This window comes from Engystomops pustulosus, chromosome 7 (genome assembly GCF_040894005.1).
Source record: "Engystomops pustulosus chromosome 7, aEngPut4.maternal, whole genome shotgun sequence".
NCBI classification, from domain to species: domain Eukaryota; kingdom Metazoa; phylum Chordata; class Amphibia; order Anura; family Leptodactylidae; genus Engystomops; species Engystomops pustulosus.
The window spans coordinates 113,466,786-113,486,123 of NC_092417.1; the positions used below are offsets into that span (position 1 = coordinate 113,466,786).

The following is a 19,338-nucleotide window of genomic DNA, read 5'->3' on the forward strand; positions in this document are numbered from 1 at the left end:
CATGAGGCATTCATTCTGGTGAAATTACTAAAGGCATGGAGTGGAGCAGAAGAGACCTTGGTTAGCACTTTCTATTCTTTCTGGAATAATTTAGAATAAATGAAGGTGCCCTCCAATCATATATTAGGGCAGACATTAATGCACAATGTCACGATCACTGTAATGCTCCAACACTGGGATGGCAGATTCGGTGAAGCTACTGATGTTTTATGTACAGTAGGTTGTGGGAGCAGGGAACTAGACATGTGAGCCAGGCTGGAGATGGCAAGTAACCAAAGGAGTTGTGCCCTTAGCGCATGGATGAACTGGTGTGTACTGCTTCCTGTCAGAACTGGTTTCTTCCTGTGGTTCAGGAGTTGAAGCCTGTCATATGAAATTTCATATGACATATAATATCTCTCTTGTATGTACACTTAGAGAGACAGTATAAAGCAAACATTGTTTTAACAAGCATGCTAATAACAAATAATGCATTAAGAAACTCGACCACCTGACTAACTATACCCTCCAGTAAATGGGAGGTGCTACTGGATCACTTCAAAGGTGTGTCAGTGTATGATGAATCATCATGGGAAACAATACTGCCGAAACCCAGTAAGACATCACTAAGAAATTCATCTCATACTATTTCCTTTTCATCTAAATGTAAGTTTTATCATTATTATGGTTACTGTTGTATAATTTAGATTATTATTTGAATGGAAATCATACTTGGAAATCTGATGTATTATTACATACTGTACATTACATACAGATAGATCGGTACCTTCACCTTGTATCATAGTAGATTATACACTGGAGATCAGAATTAGAGAACAACACACAATTTCCTTAACATCAAGGTCATAGTGTAGTCCTATGTGAACATGCAGTGGGTACAAAAAATATTCAGACCCCATTAAACTTTTTACTCTTTGTTTCATTGCTACCAAATGCTAAGATCAAAAAAGTGTAGATAGTTTTGCTAAGTTATTAAACAAAAAAAACTGAAATATCACAGTATTGAGTAGAAGCAGGTTTTTAGCTAGAACAGCCTTGAGTCTTCTTGGGAATGATGCAACAAGTTTTTCACACCTGGATTTGCGGATCCTCTACCATTCTTCCTTGCAGATCCTCTCCAGTTCCTTCAGGTTGGATGGTGAACATCGGTGGACAGCCGTGTTCCTCCAGAGAACTTTTTAGCTGTGTCCTTAGGGTCATTGTTGGAAGGTGAACTTCCAGCCCAGCATGAGGTCCAGAGCACTCTGGAAGAAGTTTTCATTCAGGATATCTCTCGCATTCATCTACCCTTCAATTACAACCAGTAGTCCTGTCCCTGCAGCTGAAAAATAAACCCCTTAGCATGATGCTGCCATTGCTATGTTTCACTATTAGGATTGTATTTGGCAGGGGCAGTGCCTGGTTTCTCCACACATACTGCTTATTAACACCAAAAAGTTTAATCTTTGTCTCATCAGACCAGAGATTCTTTTTTCTCATAGTCTGGGAGTCATCTGTATTTTTTGTATACAGGCTTTCTTATGTCTTGCAGTGGGGAGAGGCTTCCGTTGGCACAGTCCGCCATAAAGCCCGACTGGTGGAGGCCTGTAGTGAGGTATGAGGTCTTGTATAGTCTGTGGTGTGTGCCTTTCTCAACCAAGTCCAATCAGTTTAATTAAACACAACTGGACTCTGATGAAGGAGTAGAACCATCACAATGAGGATAGAAAAGGAAATGGACAGCATGCAAGTTAAATATGAGTGTCACAGCAAAGGGTCTGAATACTCGACCATGTGATGAATCAATTTTTTGTTTAATAAATTATTTTAAAAAATCTACATTTTCTTTTTTGTCAAGATGGGGTGCATAATGTTCATTAATGGGCAAAAAAAAGAACTTTTTAGATCTTACCAATTGGCTGCAATGAAACAGAGTGAAAAATGTAAAGGGTCTGAATACTGTACCCCCTGTATCCAAACATGAGTAAAATAGCAGTATTTTAAGCTTATTTCATAAATTGCATTTATTCTAACGTACAGAATAAAATGCAAATGAGATTAGAACACTAATCAAAATTAGAGAACACTTTCAGATACTTGCAAGTTATTGCTGTGTCTCTGACAAACCCTATGTGACTGGCAGCCTAACTTTCCAGTTTTCACTGAATTTGCAAATATTTTGTGCTATTCCAATGTGACTAAAACAAAAACAATTAAAAAATTAAATGGCCAGAGTCCATAGAAAATCCTTTAGAAAATCCTTGGGCAAGAACCCCACAACAGTCACAGAACTGTGGAAGAGGCTAGAACAGTGATGGCAAACCTATGGCACTGGTGCCAGAGGCGGCACTCAGAGCCCTTTTTGTGGGCACCCGGGCCATCGCCCCAGCACACAAGACAGGACTCAAAGAATCTTCCTGCAGGTCCAAGCAACATAAAAGATTCTGCTTTCAGTCATATATTAAAGTCATACTTCCTTCACTACTTGGCACTGTAGGAAGAGGGAGAATGAGTAGACAGGGCCGAATTATCTTTGGAGGACCTCCTGCTGGCCCCACGATTCTCTAAGTACAGAAGGACACTGGAAAAAAAGCTAAAATTATGCAGATTTTCCATCTTGTCCTCAGGAGGCCAATATGATTGAACGTAGTTGAGGAACAGGGAGCAATAAGTTACTGCTTTAATTTTTGGCTGGCACCTCGCAATAAATAAGGGGGGGAGGGGGGGTTGGGTTGTAGTTTCGGCACTCGGCAGCTAAAAGGTTCACCATCACTGGGCTAGAAGAAGAGTAGACCAAAATTACCACAAAGCAGTTGAGACTAGTGATGTCCTGTGGCTGCAGATGTGCTGAAGTCATTGGTGACTGGTGTAACCTTCAGAAAATGTGATTATAATCTTTTTCTGTGGTACAGTCATTGCTGTTCTCTAATTATGATCATCACATGTTTTGCAAAATAAAGGTTTTACATTCATATCATTTGGTAATTTTCTGTTCTAGTGTTCCTTAATAGAAATTACATTATTTCTAATTTAAAAAAATAATGTGATCATACATGCAGCTTTGGGAATGAAAGCTTTTCACCTTTCTAGTTCTTTCTATCCAACCTTAACTTTACAGGGACACATAGAACATTAGGGATTCTCACAATACTGTGGGATAATTCTCCACCTACCTCTTTGCTACTTCTTGAAGGCTCTCCCAGGTGAAAACATAAAGGGGTAAGAGGTTTATCACATCTTGTTACATCTGAAGGGTTCAAAACATTTAGACAACTGCAGTCTGACTTTTAGTTACCCTCTACGGATTTCTTTATATTCTGACATGTCTTTAGATCTGGGTGCACTGTAGATGACGAGGATGTAATATTCAACAAAAAAATTATCAGTATTATTGAGAAGAAAACAGACTCTTCTGGGGTTATATTCATGGAGTATCAGTGAATATTGGATCTGCTACATTCTCTGTTTTTGGCTTACAGGCTGAAGCAAGCACGTGCACTGTCAACACCGGATTGCATGTATATATTGCTCGTCATGTTCTTACGCCCCTGCAGCCGTCAGTTAAAGCTAATACTGGTGAACCCCCCTTAATATTCCTGCATTAATATGAGATAAAAATTAAGCCCTAAGGAACATTTGTGCTGCACACAGGTTATAAGATCTACCAATATAGTGAAATAGCAGAAATACTACGTCACCTTATTCCACTAATCTGTGCATTGTCCATCGCAGATATTTTGGATCCCTTGCCACAAAAATATATGTATGTAAATGTAAAAAAAAAAAAAGCAGGAGTAGGAGTAGGCTTACAGTAAGGGGGCAGATTAAAACCCAGGGAGACCTAGAGGCGCTCAGGTATTCATTGTAGACACCTTTCACAACTTATGTTGACAATTGCAGCCTGGGAATAAAGTTCATTAAATTACCATTGTTCAGTCAGCTCAGTCGAGGAATACCTGTAGTTGTGAAAATGTCTCTTCTTAGGGATTTTTTTGTCCTATTTTATTAAACGTGAAAAGAAATATGAAAAAGCGAAGGTTTCCAGTACTCACAGGGAAATCACTATTTCATATCTTTATTCCTGTAAAAGCATATGACAAGGCAATGTGCATAATGACACCTTCAACATGAAATATATATCAGAGAAATGCCACCCATCCAAAGCAAATCTCTATGTCACATGACTAAATATATACTGTATTTATGTCATAAAGCAATAGATGATGCTATTAACCCTTTCAGAATGTAGCCAGTTTACATATTCTGTTGCTTTTTATGTTTATGACTTGTGAAGACTTTATTCCTTTCCCGCACCTGGACATAATAGTATGTCCAGGATTTTGGTGTACATGATCGATTTTTGGCGCAGCTGCGCTGGCTTCCATGCGACACAAACTGGGGAGCGTGCAGTCGGACGATCCGACTGATTCGGACTGAGTGCAGGATTTAACTTGAGCGGGGAAGCAACACACGCAGGATATTGGGTGCAAGATCTTAGTGAATCGCAGCACAGTGCATTATCGTTGGACAATGCACTTTTGCTGAACTCCAGTGGCTGGGTAAGTAAGTGAGCCCCATAGTATGGTGAATGGACAAAAAGATAACTTACCAAAAATTGGTGTTTTTTTATTTCCTCCACCAACAAAGAGTAAAATAAAATCGCACTTAGCTATTGATGCCCCAAAATGATGTACCAGAAAAGTGCAAGTTCCCCTCTGGCCTGCACATATAACACGTAAGAATTGTATAGTGCTATCTGAATGATGTGCACGGCCAGCTTCTTGTACCACACCCTTGATTTCTGCATGATATTGTATGGCTGAACCCCATTCATGTACTTAACATACAATACAATGTCTCTGCAATACAAACCTCTCTGATTTCTGCATACAGTGCCACATTCTGCAGTATTTCTGGAAGTGAGGCACTTGGATAGTGTAGTGCTGGTGTATAAATTGTCCAGATAGAGGTGGTAGCCCTGGTCCAGCAGTGGGTGAATCAAATCCCACACTGTGAAGACACAGTAATACCCAGGAAGGGGGGGCATTAATAATGCAAAAACTTATGGATGGCTTCGTCAAGATACTTTGTCATCTTTGCTGCATTGACAGGGGTCCACCTGTGGGGTTGTGCATAAAATGAAGTGGAGTTTTGGGCAATATGCTGTGCAGCATAGAGATTTGTCTGGACTACAATTAAATTCAATATCTCCTCATCACAAAAATACTTAAAATCCACGGCTCTGAGCCCTGTTGTGTCAAATTTAATTCCAGGTTGCCCCAAAAAGTCTGGGACCCAAGGGGTACAATTATCTGGGGCTACACATGTGGGGTCAGAGGAACCCTCAGACACTTCTCCCCTAGAAGTCCCAGGCACCTCTCCAGCATAAACCCTATGGCACCTTCTCGGGGGTTCTTGCAGGTCACTGAAAGATGAGAAAGAGGAGAGGTAGAATGGGACATCATCCCCACTAGCTGGCTCTGTGTCAGAGGCAAGCATGTTGTATGCCTCCAACACGGTGTACATCTTCTGAGACATTGTACACAGAAAAATAAGATAATGTGCACTCTAGAAAAATTAGATAACGTACACCGGAAAAATTAGATAATGTGCCCCCAACTGCATGGATAAACCGACTAGCCGGCACACAGAAAAAAAATTATGTTGTATTTCAAAAAAATTAGTGTGCACCAAACTACATGGACAAGCTGCACAGCCGCTACACATAAAAATTAGATAATGTGCACAAAACTACACGGACCAGGCGCACAGCCAGCACACAGGAAAAATTGCCCTAAAATGCCTATACTACCACTAAAAATACTGTGCAGCACTATTCACACGGCACACTGAAAAGTCTGTCCAGTGCAGAACAACGCTAACAGACCCGAGGCTGTCTGATTTTAACCTAGTTCTAGATAAAAAAAAACAGGACGTAAGATCGCGCTTCTCAAAAACGGCAATGCTTTATATGGTAAACGACATCATGAGGAAGAACTACACATGTAGTAAGAAATTGGGCACATGAAAAAGGCAAACTAAGCAGAAATACAAAAAAGCCATGTGCTATGCCAAAATAACAATCTTTATTAAATATAGACAACACAAGACATATACACCAGACCAAAAACCGATAAAAACAATTAAAAAGGAGAAAAATCCTATATACTTAAACCTAAGGGAGGTTTGGGCACATGATAAAGCTCCTAAAAAAGGAATACCTCCCTACCCAGCCCCACACCCTAAGTCTGTCCAGCAAAAATGATGAAAGTGTGAGTGAAAATGAATACCATCAATTATGCAGCCCCGTAGCAAATAACAATACAATGTAAATAAACATGATAGTTACCATGCAGGCCAGAGAGATAGGGGAGGGGCTGGGAGAGCCCCACGCGTATCGCCACTCACAGTGGCTTCCTTAATTGTTTTTATCGGTTTTTGGTGTGGTGTATATGTCTTGTGTTGTCTATATTTAATAAAGATTGTTATTTTGGCATAGCACATGGCTTTTTTGTATTTCTGCTTAATTTGGTAAACGGACTACACGTTTTGGGGATGTACGGCTCCCTTCCTCAGGTTCCATATAATTACACAAGGTTCTGACCAAAGATGGACAAATATGGAAGGTTGGTCCCAAAAATATAAAATCAATTATTACTACAACACTATATAAGATAAAAAGAGATAAATGAATGTGCTTACATATAAAAACATAATAATAAAAAGTATAAAGAATCTCTTTAGGTCATAGTGCATTTCATGGGGTGATTGATAAATATCATTAAATAGTAAGTAGTGTATGACTTATATTCCATAAATTATGCATACATTTCATCTACCACAGTAGTGCATATTTCTTGTAAAAAAACATGTCATATATTATAAAAGATTTTTTCATATATACAAAAAATGTGCGTATTTAGTATATAATACTGTTGTGCATGTTTAAATATATTGCACTGACCCGAAAGCAGGTCTTCCGAAGACCCAAGGCTTAACCCATTCATTACAATATGCGATTTGCACATTTTAATGAATGAGGTGGAAAATCCCCCTATACTGCCATACTGCCAAAGAATAAAGTAGACATGCCATTTGGGGCATACAGTGAAAGCCATAAAATCCAAGCCCACAAGAAAATGACACAAATGCTTTTTTTTCAACATTTTCACTGCATTTGGAATTTTTTTCCCGCATCCCAGTACACGGCATGGAATATTCAATACCATCGATATGAAGTGTAATTTGTTACACAGAAAACAAGCTGTCAAAGAGCTCTTTACATGTAAAAAAAAAGATACAGATTTTTGAATGTGGGGAGTGAAAAATGGAAATGAAAAAACAAAAAAGGGCCAGGTCGTCAACTGGTTAATTAAAGAAATAACCAAACCGTTGTTTTGATTGTAGATGTTGAAATTCAACCTGCATGGAACAGCAGAGTTGGCAGATTCTGTAAAAGGCATTGGATTGTCAATATACAATGATGTGTCCCAGTCCTACCATAAACATATGAAGATCCTGGCTATAGTGGGAGCCACATATACAATGTGGAAAGGCCTCAGTCTTCTGCATGGATGTTATAACTTTATAAAACATCAAATCATTCCTTGCCTGCTCAGCAATAGAAGCAAGATACTTCAGTATGGAGAGTGGGCAGTAGTCACTGGTAAGTGAATTTGAAAATTCGACTTTATTTGAGCAATATTAAATATTATCACTTATCAGCACTTATTTATGTTGGAAAAAATTAACAATTAAAATATGGGCATAGTTTTTAAAAAAATACAACATAAACAAAACTATTTAGAAAACATGCACAGTATACTAGAGTTTTGCATTTTGTAAAGTTTGGATAATACTGCTCATATTTTAGAACATGGGGATTCAGTCAATTCATAGTATTTCAAGGGAACCTGTCATCAGGACCCCGTTTTTGGCTAACCCATTTCCTGATAATGTATAGTGTGCACATTGCCAACGTGTTTTATAATAAAACTGGCGTTTTACGTTAATAAGAAAAGTTAGATGAAAGTTTACCTTTCTCTCTGCAGAGCAGTGGCCAGTGAGGAGTGGATGCCTTCCCACCTGCTCTGTCATGTCTATATGGGAGTTTTTTAAAGCTTTAAATAGATGCATGACAGAGCGGTTTCCCGAGGGTGGGGGGGAACCACTTATCACTGGCCACTCCCATGGGACACAGGACACTGCTCTGCAGAGAGAAACGTTCATCTTACTTTTCTTTTTATCAGAAAAATCCAGTTTTATTTGAAAAACACTTTGGCAATGTGAATGATTCTCTATGGGGGCATGGCTCCTAATGACAGATTCTTTTTAATAGCATTCAATTGAGTCAAGTGCATATGCCCTAATTTCAAAGTTGCTAAAGTTACATTTCACAGGGTCAACATGGTGATGACACCATGATATAAGTGTTGAGTTCTGCCCCTGTTCATACAACCTCATGTTCTCTAATTGTTAATAAAATCCACAAAGTGAGCTCAAAGAAATCACACCAAGACAGAAGTATAGTATAATATCTCAATCTCTGTGGAGCACTGATGCTATGCAAGGCTAGGCAGATGTAAGATGCTTTATTTGCGTCACAAAGTATTATACAGAAACTTTCAGTGGGGTAGGACCTGGGCTTGGTTGTTTAAAGATAGTAATTTCCATAGTTCATTGGTTAGTAAATTATCACATGGGCAACGCAGAAACAAAAGACATCTCTTTCCCTGGAATAGGTAGTATTGGAAATCAGCCCAGGGAGTCTTAAATTCTTCTCTGCACAGGAGTGTGTTATCACGCTGTTATCAATCTGTATCCACAGTTGAGCGCCCTCTTAGTTTCAGCATTTAGCAAGCATATAAAAATAAAAGAATTTTCATTCATTATACAGCAATAATGACATAAAATAAGTAAGTAAATGACACTACTACATATTTGTTTGGTTTCTTCAGGGGGCTCAGATGGTATTGGCAAAGCCTATGCTGAGGAATTGGCCAGTCTTGGTGTGAATATCATCTTGTTAGGCCGCAGCTCTGAAAAGCTCCAAACTGTGTGTAAGTCCATTTCTGCAACTTATGGAGTGAAAACTTGTTTTATCGTTGCTGATCTTAACAGAGTACCAGAAGTCTTCCAATCCATTAAGGAAGCTCTGAAAGATGTTGATGTTGGGATTCTGGTGAACAATGCTGGAGTACTTAATGAGTACCCAGCCTGCCTGCTGGAAGTACCAGAGGAGAAAAGTCTGGAGATCATGAACGTCAACATTGCCGCTGCTGTAATGATGGTATATGTTGTGTTGCCTGGAATGATACAACGTAAAAGCGGAGCAATAATAAATGTCTCCTCAGGAGCATGTTATATACCAGTTCCTCTAATAGCAGTGTATGCAGCCTCCAAGGTAAGTGTTCTCATTTTCACACTAAAAAGTTGTATGAACCCAATATTCAAACTCTAAGGCCCCTTCAACACTACCGAGTATGATGCATCTAACTTGCATCACATTGGCAGAATGTTCTGGCTGGAACGTCCGGCTCGAGTGCTGACTACTGGTGTGATGCAAGTTGTATACATCACACTCATTAGTGTGGTAGGGGCCTAACAGTTGGAATTATAAAGCCACCCCGATGCCATCTTCTTTTCTTGCTCCATTCAGATGCTTAAAAGACTTAATTTTAAGTGTATATATATTTTTCATATGCACAAAGAAAAGAAGCAGCACTCCAACACAGGTAGATATGAGGTGAAAAGGTGGTGTCCATAGTAATAAGTGGCAAAGTTTTGGCTTAGTATGGTCCGTTCTCAAGCAATGTGTAAAATGAAGAGTAGCACGGCGGGCACACGACAGTCCTGGGGAGAGGAGGAGGGGGAGAGCACTGCATACCCCTGCCCCACTCCATAGGAATATATGGCGCCCAGTGTCCTATCCCTGTATGGGGTACGGTGCGGCACTTGTGCTGCACCGTACTGCTCCCGTTGGGCGCCGCACGCCCATTGCGGTCTATGGGGGAGGTATATATACATCGGCCATATATATGTCCCCCATACGTTCGTCTGAATGTAGCTTAAGAGTAAACAAAAGCCAAAAACTGACTGCACTCACTGACTAGCCTGTGTAATTAACCCTGTCTATTCCTGAAAGTAGCAGGTGCCTATGAGAACCCAATGTTGGATAAATAAATGTACAAGTAAATGAAGGCCCAAAACCCAAAATGGAATAAAATAAACAGCACATAGTTTTATGTATTTTCCTGATTTCTTACAAATTCCAGATTCACACTGAAGGCATGAATACTATGAATTAACACATGTGGAATTATATACTTAACAGAAAAGTGTGAAACAACTGAAAATGTGCCTTATATTCTAGGTTCTTCACAGTAGCCACCTTTTGCATTGATTACTGCTTTGCATACTCTTGACATTCTCTTCATGAGCTGCAAGAGGTAGTCACCAGAAAAGTGTGCCCTGTGAGGTGTGCCGTGTCAGGTTTAATAAGTGGGATTTCTTGCCTTATAAATTGGGTTGGGACCACCAGTTGTGTTGTGCAGAAGTCAGGTGGATACACAGCTGATAGACCTACAGAATAGATTGTTAGAATTTGTATTATGGCTAGAAAAAAGCAGCTGAATAAAGATAAACAAGTGGCCATCATAACTTTAAGAAATGAAGGTCAGTCAGTTGGAAAAATTGGGAAAACTTTGAAAGTGTCCCCAAGTGCAGTTGTAAAAATCATTAAGCACTACAAAGAAACTGGCCCACATGAGGATCACCCCAGGAAAGAAAGATCGAGAGTCACCTCTGCTGAGGAGGATAAGTTCATCCGAGTCACCAGCCTCAGAAATCGCAGGTTAACAGCAGCTCAGATTAGAGACCAGGTCAATGCCAAACAGAGTTCTAGCAGCAGACACATCTCTACAACAATTGGTAAGAGGAGACGGTGTGCAGCAGCCTTCATGATAAAATAGCTGCTAGCAAACCTCTGCTAAGGGCAGGCAACAAGAGAGAGACTTGTTTGGGCTAAAGAACACAAGGAATGGACATTAGACCAGTGAAAACCTGTGCTTTAGTCTGATGAGTCCAAATTTGAGATTTTGGTCCCAAGCACAGTGTCTTTGTGCGACACAGAAAAGGTGAATGAATGGACTCTACATGCCTGGTTCCCACCGAGAAGCATGGAGAAGGAGGAGGTGTGATGGTGTGGAGGTGCTTTGATGGCGACACTCAGGGGCGTTGCTAGGGTGGTCAAAGATCCGGGGCACGGGCCCCAATGCATATGTATCACACTTTTAGTAATGCCCACCCTTGTACACAACCTATACACAACACATACAGAAACAGAATACACAAGAGAAATCCCTACCTGTTACATCCAGTGTCAGGAGGCCAAGTGTAGTTGTCCTCTATCTTCTCTGTTAGGCCCAGCATCACCACGTCTCCTCTTCAGCCATAAGTCCTCCCTGTGGAGTTCACCACACAGACATCTTATGTTCTTTATCGTCCCCATCATCTTGGTCCCCTAACAGTGTTATCCTTCTGCTACCCCTAACACTCTGCCTCCTTTACTGTAAGGCCCCTTTTGCAGGCCAGGACTGCTTGACTGGGGAGGTGGAAGGGTAACAGCTCTTCACCCCTCCAATCTTCATAAGAAGTCCTGCAGCTGGGCCGTTCTTATGGAATAAGATATTTTTTCCGGCAATGCCACAGTGACACACGACTGCTTACCCTAATAGAGATACACAGAAAGTCCTCCTGAAAGCACTGTTAACACAAAAATAATAAATGCTTCCTAATATAACATGTTAAAAAAGCGATAAAACCTATATAACCTATAAATCATATCTAAATATATATATATACATATACATACAATCTGGTTTACACACAGTACATGGTCCCCATTGTGGGGACACTTTATAATAAAGCCCCATAATTTACATTATACCTCATCATTGTGCCACCAACCTAATAATGTTCCCTAATCGTAAACTAACAAGTAAGAATGCAATTTACACTTAATAACTGTGGCTCCCCACTAAGAATCCCCTCACCTAATACCTACCCTGCAATGTACCCACAGCCCCACTAAGAAGTCCCCTACAGCCACAGTAATGTCCCCCACAGCCCCCCAATGTTGTCACAGACCCCAATGTCCCCCACAGCCCCACTAAGAAGTCCCCTACAGCACCCCTAATGTCTTCATAGCCCCCAACTAATGTTCCTAGAGACCCCCAGTAATGTCCCTAACATAGCCCCCCAATGTCCTCATAGCCCCACTAAGAAGTCCCCTACAGCCACAGTAATGTCCCCCACAGCCCCCCAATGTTGTCACAGACCCCGATGTCCCCCACAGCCCCACTAAGAAGTCCCCTACAGCACCCCGAATGTCTTCACAGCCCCCAACTAATGTTCCTACAGACCCCCAGTAATGTCCCTAACATAGCCCCCCAATGTCCTCATAGCCCCACTAAGAAGTCCCCTACAGCCACAGTAATGTCCCCCACAGCCCCCCAATGTTGTCACAGACCCCGATGTCCCCCACAGCCCCACTAAGAAGTCCCCTACAACACCCCGAATGTCTTCACAGCCCCCAACTAATGTTCCTACAGACCCCCAGTAATGTCCCTAACATAGCCCCCCAATGTCCTCATAGCCCCACTAAGAAGTCCCCTACAGCCACAGTAATGTCCCCCACAGCCCCCCAATGTTGTCACAGACCCCGATGTCCCCCACAGCCCCACTAAGAAGTTCCCTACAGCACCCCGAATGTCTTCACAGCCCCAACTAATGTTCCTACAGACCCCCAGTAATGTCCCTAACATAGCCCCCCAATGTCCTCATAGCCCCACTAAGAAGTCCTCCACAGACCTCAGTAATTTCTCCAACAGCCCCCCAATGTCTTCACAGACCCCAATAATGTTCCCACATAAAGAATCCCCCCCACCTAATACCTACACTAAGTAATGTCCCCACAGCCCACAGTAATGTCCCTCACAGCCCCCAATAAGATGTTCCCCAGAGCCCCCTGTAATGTTCCCCAAAGCCCTGATTACAAAGTCCCCCCACAGTGCCCTGCAATGTCCCCCACAGCCCCCCAATATTGTCACAGCCCCCAATGTCCCCCACAGCCCACTGAGAAGTCCCCTACAGCCCCAGTAATGTCCCCCACAGCCTCCCAATGTTGTCACAAACCCCGATGTCCCCCACAGCCCACCCAATGTCTTCACAGCCCCCAACTAATGTTCCCACAGACCCCCAGTAATGTCCCCAACACAGCCCCCCAATGTCCTCACAGCCCCCTTAGAAATCCCCAAAAGCCCCTGGTACTGTCTCCAACAGGCCCCCCCCCCCAATGTCTTCACATCCCCCAATAATGTTCCTAAAGCCCTCCCAATGTCTTCACAGCCCCCCTGTAATGTCCTCCACAGCACACCCCCAATGTATTTACTGCTCCCTGTAATGTTCTCAAAGCCCCCTGTAATATTCCCCACAGTCCCCAGTAATGTTGCCTCAACCTCCTATAATGTCTCCACATTTCCCATAGCCATCAATAAAGACAAGCCCCCTCAATGTGCCCCCTCCCCCATGCATAATTTAAAAAAAAACACACTGATACTCACCTCTGTGTCTCCCACGGCTTCTCACCTTTCACTCCAGCACTGAGGCGCGGTGACGTCATCACCCGGCGTCTCCTGCTCCCGGCAGCTATAGTGAGCTGCTTGAAGCAGGAGACGCTGCATGACTGCGTCTCCTGCTCCCTGTAATGGAGAACGGAGCCGGCGGCTCCTTCACCACTACGGTGCTAATCAGTGCCGCCGGCTCCGTTCATCCGCTCTTTACTCCTCATCGCTATCTACGTCCTGAGGACATAGATAGTGATGAGAGTGAGGAAAATTGCCCAGGACAATCGGGGCACAGGTCAAAAGATCCGGAGCACGGGCCCCGGATCTTTTGACCTAGCGACGCCCCTGGCGACACTGTTGGGGGTTTTATTCAAAATTGAAGGTATATTGAACCCGCATGGTTACCACAGCATCTTGCTGCAGCATGCTATTCCATCCATTTTAGTTGGACCATCATTTATTTTTCAACAGAACAATAGCCCAAAACACACCTACAGGCTGTGTAAGAACTGCTATAAAAACCTAGAATATCTAATATATAAAGCTGGATGTATGTGTGTGTAAGTATGTATGTATGCATTTCCACTAAAGGAATCTGTACTGTTGCGTTTACAATTGCAAAATTTTGTACAGTTGTTGCCTGTGACTCAGGGAATGTCATAGACTAGGTTTTGAGCCAAAATTTTGACCCCACCCTTTTAAAAATCCACTTATTACCCACCGTATATACAGGAGCCATTGTCTGCTGCTGTGGCAGTTGGAAGCTGAGCCGTGATTGGCTGCTGTTCTGACACAGGTCATTAATATGAGCTCTGAGCTTTGATTGGCTACTACAGGCAATGAGTAGAAGACAACTTATGTATGAGAAAAGATGGAGAGGGATAAGGGGATGATCTCTGTTAGGTGGGGATAATTAAAAGTTGTAAAACTTAAAAAATGTTCAATAAAATTATTTGATTAAAAAAAAAGATGGATAGGGATACAGAGATAGGGGAGATTTATCAGAAATGTCTGAGGTAAAACTGTTCCAGTTGCCCATGGAAACCAATCCGAGAACAGCTGTAATTTTATAAACAGCTGGCAAAACTGAAACTTGAACTTTGATGGGTTGCCATGGGCAACTAGAACAGTTCTGCTCTCAGACACTTCTGACAGTCCCCGGAATGTGAGTGCCAGCGACAGATGGTCCCCGAAATGAGACTGCCAGTGACAGAAAGTCCCCGAAATGAGACTGCCAGCGACATACAGTAGACGGTGAAAAAAGTTTATAAAAAAGGGACGATAAGTGACAGTCTACAGATACATATGAAATATTTTTTGTTAACTCATTGTATTTTGTTGTAGCTATTACTAGTTATTTACTATCCCAGGCAATGCCTTGAGCTACAGCTAATAAGGGGTTTTTCCGCTCATTTCTCGCTCTCCAACTTCAAAAATCCATAACTTTTTAATTTTTACGTGTACAGACCTGTGTGAGGGCTTATTTTGTGCGTAACAAATTTTACTTTCCCGTAATGTTATTTATTTTAACATGCCGTGTACTGCGAAGCTGAAAAAAAATTCCAAATATGGAAAAACTGAAAAAAAAATGTCACATTCTTGTGAGCTCAGTTTTTTCGACTTTGACTGTGCACTCAAAATAACATCTCAGCTTTATTCTTTGGTTCGGTGCGATCGCGGTGATACCAAATTTATATAGGTTTTATTGTGTTTTAATACATTTTCAAAAATTAAAAGAATGTGTACAAAAAAGAAAAAACATTTTTTGCCATCTTCTGACGCTAATAACTTTTTCATACTTTGGTGCACGGAGATGTGTGAGGTGTCATTTTTTGCAAAATGATGCGACGTTTTCATTGCTACCATTTTGAGGTCTGTGCGACATTTTGATCATTTTTTATTTCATTTTTTATGTGATGTAAAAAGGTGTAAAAGTCACATTTCGGACATTGGGGCGCCATTTCCCGCCTCGGAGGTCACCGCCGGCCGTAAACGCTTTTATATTTTGATAGATCGGGCCTTTTGGGACGCGGCGATTTTTTTTTCACTATTTTTTAGAACATCTAGGGTACATTAACCCTAGATGGTCAGATCGCTCCTACCATATACTGCAATACAACTGTATTGCAATATATGGCATTTTTGCCGCACATTCATTACAATGAGCCACTGGCTCATTGTAACGAATCTGCAGAAGCCATGTAGCCTCGTGTCAAAAGAAGACCCGAGGCTACCATGGCAACCGATCGCCGCCCCCGAAGATGTAATAAAGATGGCGGCGACTTTGCCGGCGGCAATGACATGGTTAATAGCCGCAATAGGTGCAAGCACCGACCGCGGTTATTAGCGGTGGGGGTTTTCTGCAAAATGCAAAAACCCCCACCTTTGTATGAAGAGGACTCAGCCCGTGAGCCCTCTTCATACACTCCTTATACCTCTGCCCCGTAGAGCTACGGCGCAGAGCGTTAAGGGGTTAGTTGTTTCACCCTTTTTTGTTTAGTATATAATTCCACATGTGTTAATTCATAGTTTGATGCCTTCAGTGTGAATCTACAATTTTTATAGTCCAGAAAATACAGAAAACTCTTTGAATGAGGAAGAGTGGCCAAATTATTGGTCTGAACTATGTATATATATATGTGTGTGTGTGTGTATGCACACACATATACAATTTGCAGCATGGCTGACTGCATCAGAGTTTTTGATTTTGTTTCATTTCTCACCTTAGAGAAACATTTCAGTTGCAGTTATAAAGTGACAAACTTATATATACTTAAATACTTGGAAAAACTCTTTTAAAAGGCACTACCTTGGTGAATGAAACTAACTTAAAGTATGATCATTGAACTTCCCAATTGTTGGATACATAAACAACAAAAAGTAATTTATATTTGAGTTTCACTTAAATACTTTTTTATTCACTTTTATTTTCTTACAGGCTTTCCTGGATAGTTTTACTAAAGCATTGCAATTTGAATATGCCTCATCTGGTATATTTATTCAGAGCTTAACTCCCTTATTTGTAGTAACAAAGATAGTGAACTTTTCTGAATACTTTACTAAAAAATCTTTATTGGTGCCATCGGCAAAAGAGTATGCGCACAGCGCTGTAAGAACCATTGGAGTATCACGCAGAACTGCCGGACACTGGAGTCACATCATCCAGGTAATCATTTTCAATGGAGAGAGTCAAATAAGCTGCAGGAGACAACGGGTTACTTTCCTGTTCCTTAGGGCACTCTCATCATAAGATTCTGGATACACCCTAAACATTATATACAGTTGTACTTGAAAGTTTGTACCATAAGTGGAGTAAAACATAAAAGTAGTACAAAATGCAAATTCTACTTTCTCTCTTCTCATGGCACACTTGACTTGACTTAAACAGGCTTATGATTAGCATGTGGTGTTTTAAATCAATGGGATGACAACCTTGTATATATCATCTTATCCTAAAGGAAATCTGTCATCAGGTTTTCATCATATAACCTAATGAAAGGTTCCCACAGGAATCTTTTTTCCATTCAATTTTATTAGAAATGGCGCATATCTTCATTGAAGGTAATCTACTATCTGGAATCTAACTTCTGAGGGCGTAGATTCACGAGGGCAGTGTGATCCAGGCAGTATGTTGTATACAGCTGGTTATTGCCTCTGCCAGCTTCAGGGATTGTGTAAAAGGGTGTAAGAATCATAGCCCCCTAATCAGTAGCCCCTGCAGCATATTAACATATTATTAGATTATAAAGATAGGAAGGAGGCCATAACCAGCTATATAAAATACACTGCCTGGATCAAGCTAGAGAATCTATCACTGGATCTACTTCAGTAAGTAGTTACCAGATGGTATATTAAATTTAAATAACATTTTTAAGAAGTATCTGGCAGACTCACATGCTCACAAGGGGAAGGTTTTCTCTTCTCCATTGTCTCCCTCAGCTCCCTCAAACAGCAGGCCAAACAGTCAACCTGATGGTAGATGTCCTTTGACCATGGACAATTCAGTGCTGGGGATGGCTCTCCTTACATCATAGTGATCTAAAATGTAAGGCGTTCCTGCTTCTTCACCAAACAACCTTAATTTATTTCTCCAAAGAGTTAAAGAAAAAGCTCACAACCTATTTAGGTTCAGTTAGATGCGTAAGAGGATAATTATGTATATAGCAAACTTACAAAGGAAATCTATTTTCAGTTGGCTATAGGATCCTGGATGCCTGAAACCCTTTGGATGTCTCTGTTTGCATATATTTTCAACAAATTAAGAGCTGAATACTTATTACGAAAGAAACATTCCTAAAAGAAGAGGAACTTTACCCCATCTACAGACATGAACTTAACTACTGACATCAGCTTTAATGTGCCAACCTGTAGGAAGATGGCTGCCATAACTGTTATCTTGAATATCAGCAAAAAAACAGTAAACTGTTTTGTAACAATATTATATGAGATCAATATTCACTTTGTATCTACTTTAAAAAGTTTCATAGATAACTCTGTTTCTTACATTCTGGAATAAAATGTTTTTAAATGTCATTATATTTAACAGCATTTGTAGTAGCCTACAGCAACACAAAGCTTTCCTAAATCAGTACAGGTCAACATATTTCAGGTAAAGGTTACAGGGCACTCCACAAATATTATACAGTGGCTTATTAGAGGTGCTTGTTCCTGGGATATTGCAATGTAAATCTCCAAGTGTAACCCTTAATATTCTCCTCTACCAGTGTGGGTATATTAGGAGTCTCCTGTATATGTGGACATCAGCTCCACCGGCAGGGGGAAATCTCCACCAGGTTAGACCTATCAAAGATTTTAGCTATAGTATCTGCAGGTTATAATAAAGTGGTATTTTCACTGAAACTTGCGCAAATGGGGCTATATACAAGGCTTTCTGATGGAGAGGCCATAGTATATGTAACGGGTGCCACCGCAATCCACGGATCACAGGAAAACCCTTTCCCCTCTCCGTTGTGCTGCCTGGGTCACCGCACCAAACTCACCTCTCCACATACTTGCTCCCGTCCGGCCTGATTGCCGCTGCCACTCCCGGGTTTCCGTAAAGGCCGGCTGTTTCCAGGATACCCTGCCACATCTTCAATCCATTTCCTGAAGTGAAAGCCCCTTTGTGTTCATGTGCTCCCATTCCCACGTTCCGTGTTCCTGTATTCCTGTTCCGTGTTCCAGTCCGTTCCTGTGTTCCTGCTCCTGTGTTCCTGTGCTCCAGTGCTCCTGTGTTCTTGCTTATGTGTTCCCGTGCTCCAGTGTTCCTGTGCTCCAGTGTTCCCATCATCCTGGTCCTGTGTTCCCGTGCTCCAGTGTTCCTACTTTCCTTTTCCCATCTGCCTGGATCTCCCGTTGCTGACCCTGGATTGGACTTGACCTTACCGCCTGCCCTGACTCTTGTGCCTGCCCTGACCCTACCACAAGACTGTTTCCTGCAAGGGTACCTCGACCTTGGCTGCCACCGCGGGCTAGTCGCACCTGTTGAATGACCTGGTGGCACCCTGCCGCAGCAAATCCATCCTGCTTTACATTACACATACTGTATATAGTATGTTGTAACTGTATTACATTATCAATGATAAGTTTCCAATCAACTGAAATTAAGCAAGTGAATATGTACCGATTAATTGGAAATGAATAATTAATTCATTATTGTAACTGATTTATGAATTCGCCCCTCGATTCGGGGTGGCAACCTGGTACCTGAACTCTTACGCAGAGAGGCTAGATG

General features: G+C 41.5%; 1 protein-coding gene and 1 long non-coding RNA gene across 3 annotated transcripts in view; one reads left to right on the top strand and one right to left on the bottom strand.

The window, feature by feature from the left end:
• Positions 1-8,065, bottom strand: part of LOC140070758 (uncharacterized) — a 45,339-nt gene extending 37,274 nt beyond the window's left edge. The window contains exon 1 of the long non-coding RNA XR_011848980.1: positions 8,017-8,065. This is a non-coding gene — a long non-coding RNA (uncharacterized lncRNA). The remainder of the gene's footprint in view (positions 1-8,016) is intronic.
• LOC140070757 (inactive hydroxysteroid dehydrogenase-like protein 1) lies at positions 344-18,137 on the top strand. Of its 2 annotated transcripts, none has more exons than XM_072117623.1 (5): positions 344-645; positions 7,387-7,645; positions 8,937-9,382; positions 16,543-16,770; positions 17,797-18,137. In XM_072117623.1, exons 2-5 carry the CDS (start codon positions 7,387-7,389, stop codon positions 17,899-17,901), a joined length of 1,038 nt encoding a protein of 345 aa, XP_071973724.1. In that variant the 5' UTR covers positions 344-645; the 3' UTR covers positions 17,902-18,137. The 2 variants fall into 2 exon arrangements, with proteins under 2 accessions (XP_071973724.1, XP_071973726.1); XM_072117625.1 differs by lacking the exon at positions 344-645 and adding an exon at positions 3,093-3,198.
• Positions 18,138-19,338: the final 1,201 nt, after the last annotated feature.

Bases quoted from the DNA above. Each gene is read 5' to 3' on its own strand.
- LOC140070757 (XM_072117623.1), top strand. From the start codon at position 7,387: ATGTTGAAATTCAACCTGCATGGAACAGCAGAGTTGGCAGATTCTGTA. The intron at 7,646-8,936 runs GTAAGTGAATTT...TGGTTTCTTCAG, and splicing joins AGAGTGGGCAGTAGTCACTG to GGGGCTCAGATGGTATTGGC. The intron at 9,383-16,542 runs GTAAGTGTTCTC...ATTTTCTTACAG, and splicing joins CAGTGTATGCAGCCTCCAAG to GCTTTCCTGGATAGTTTTAC.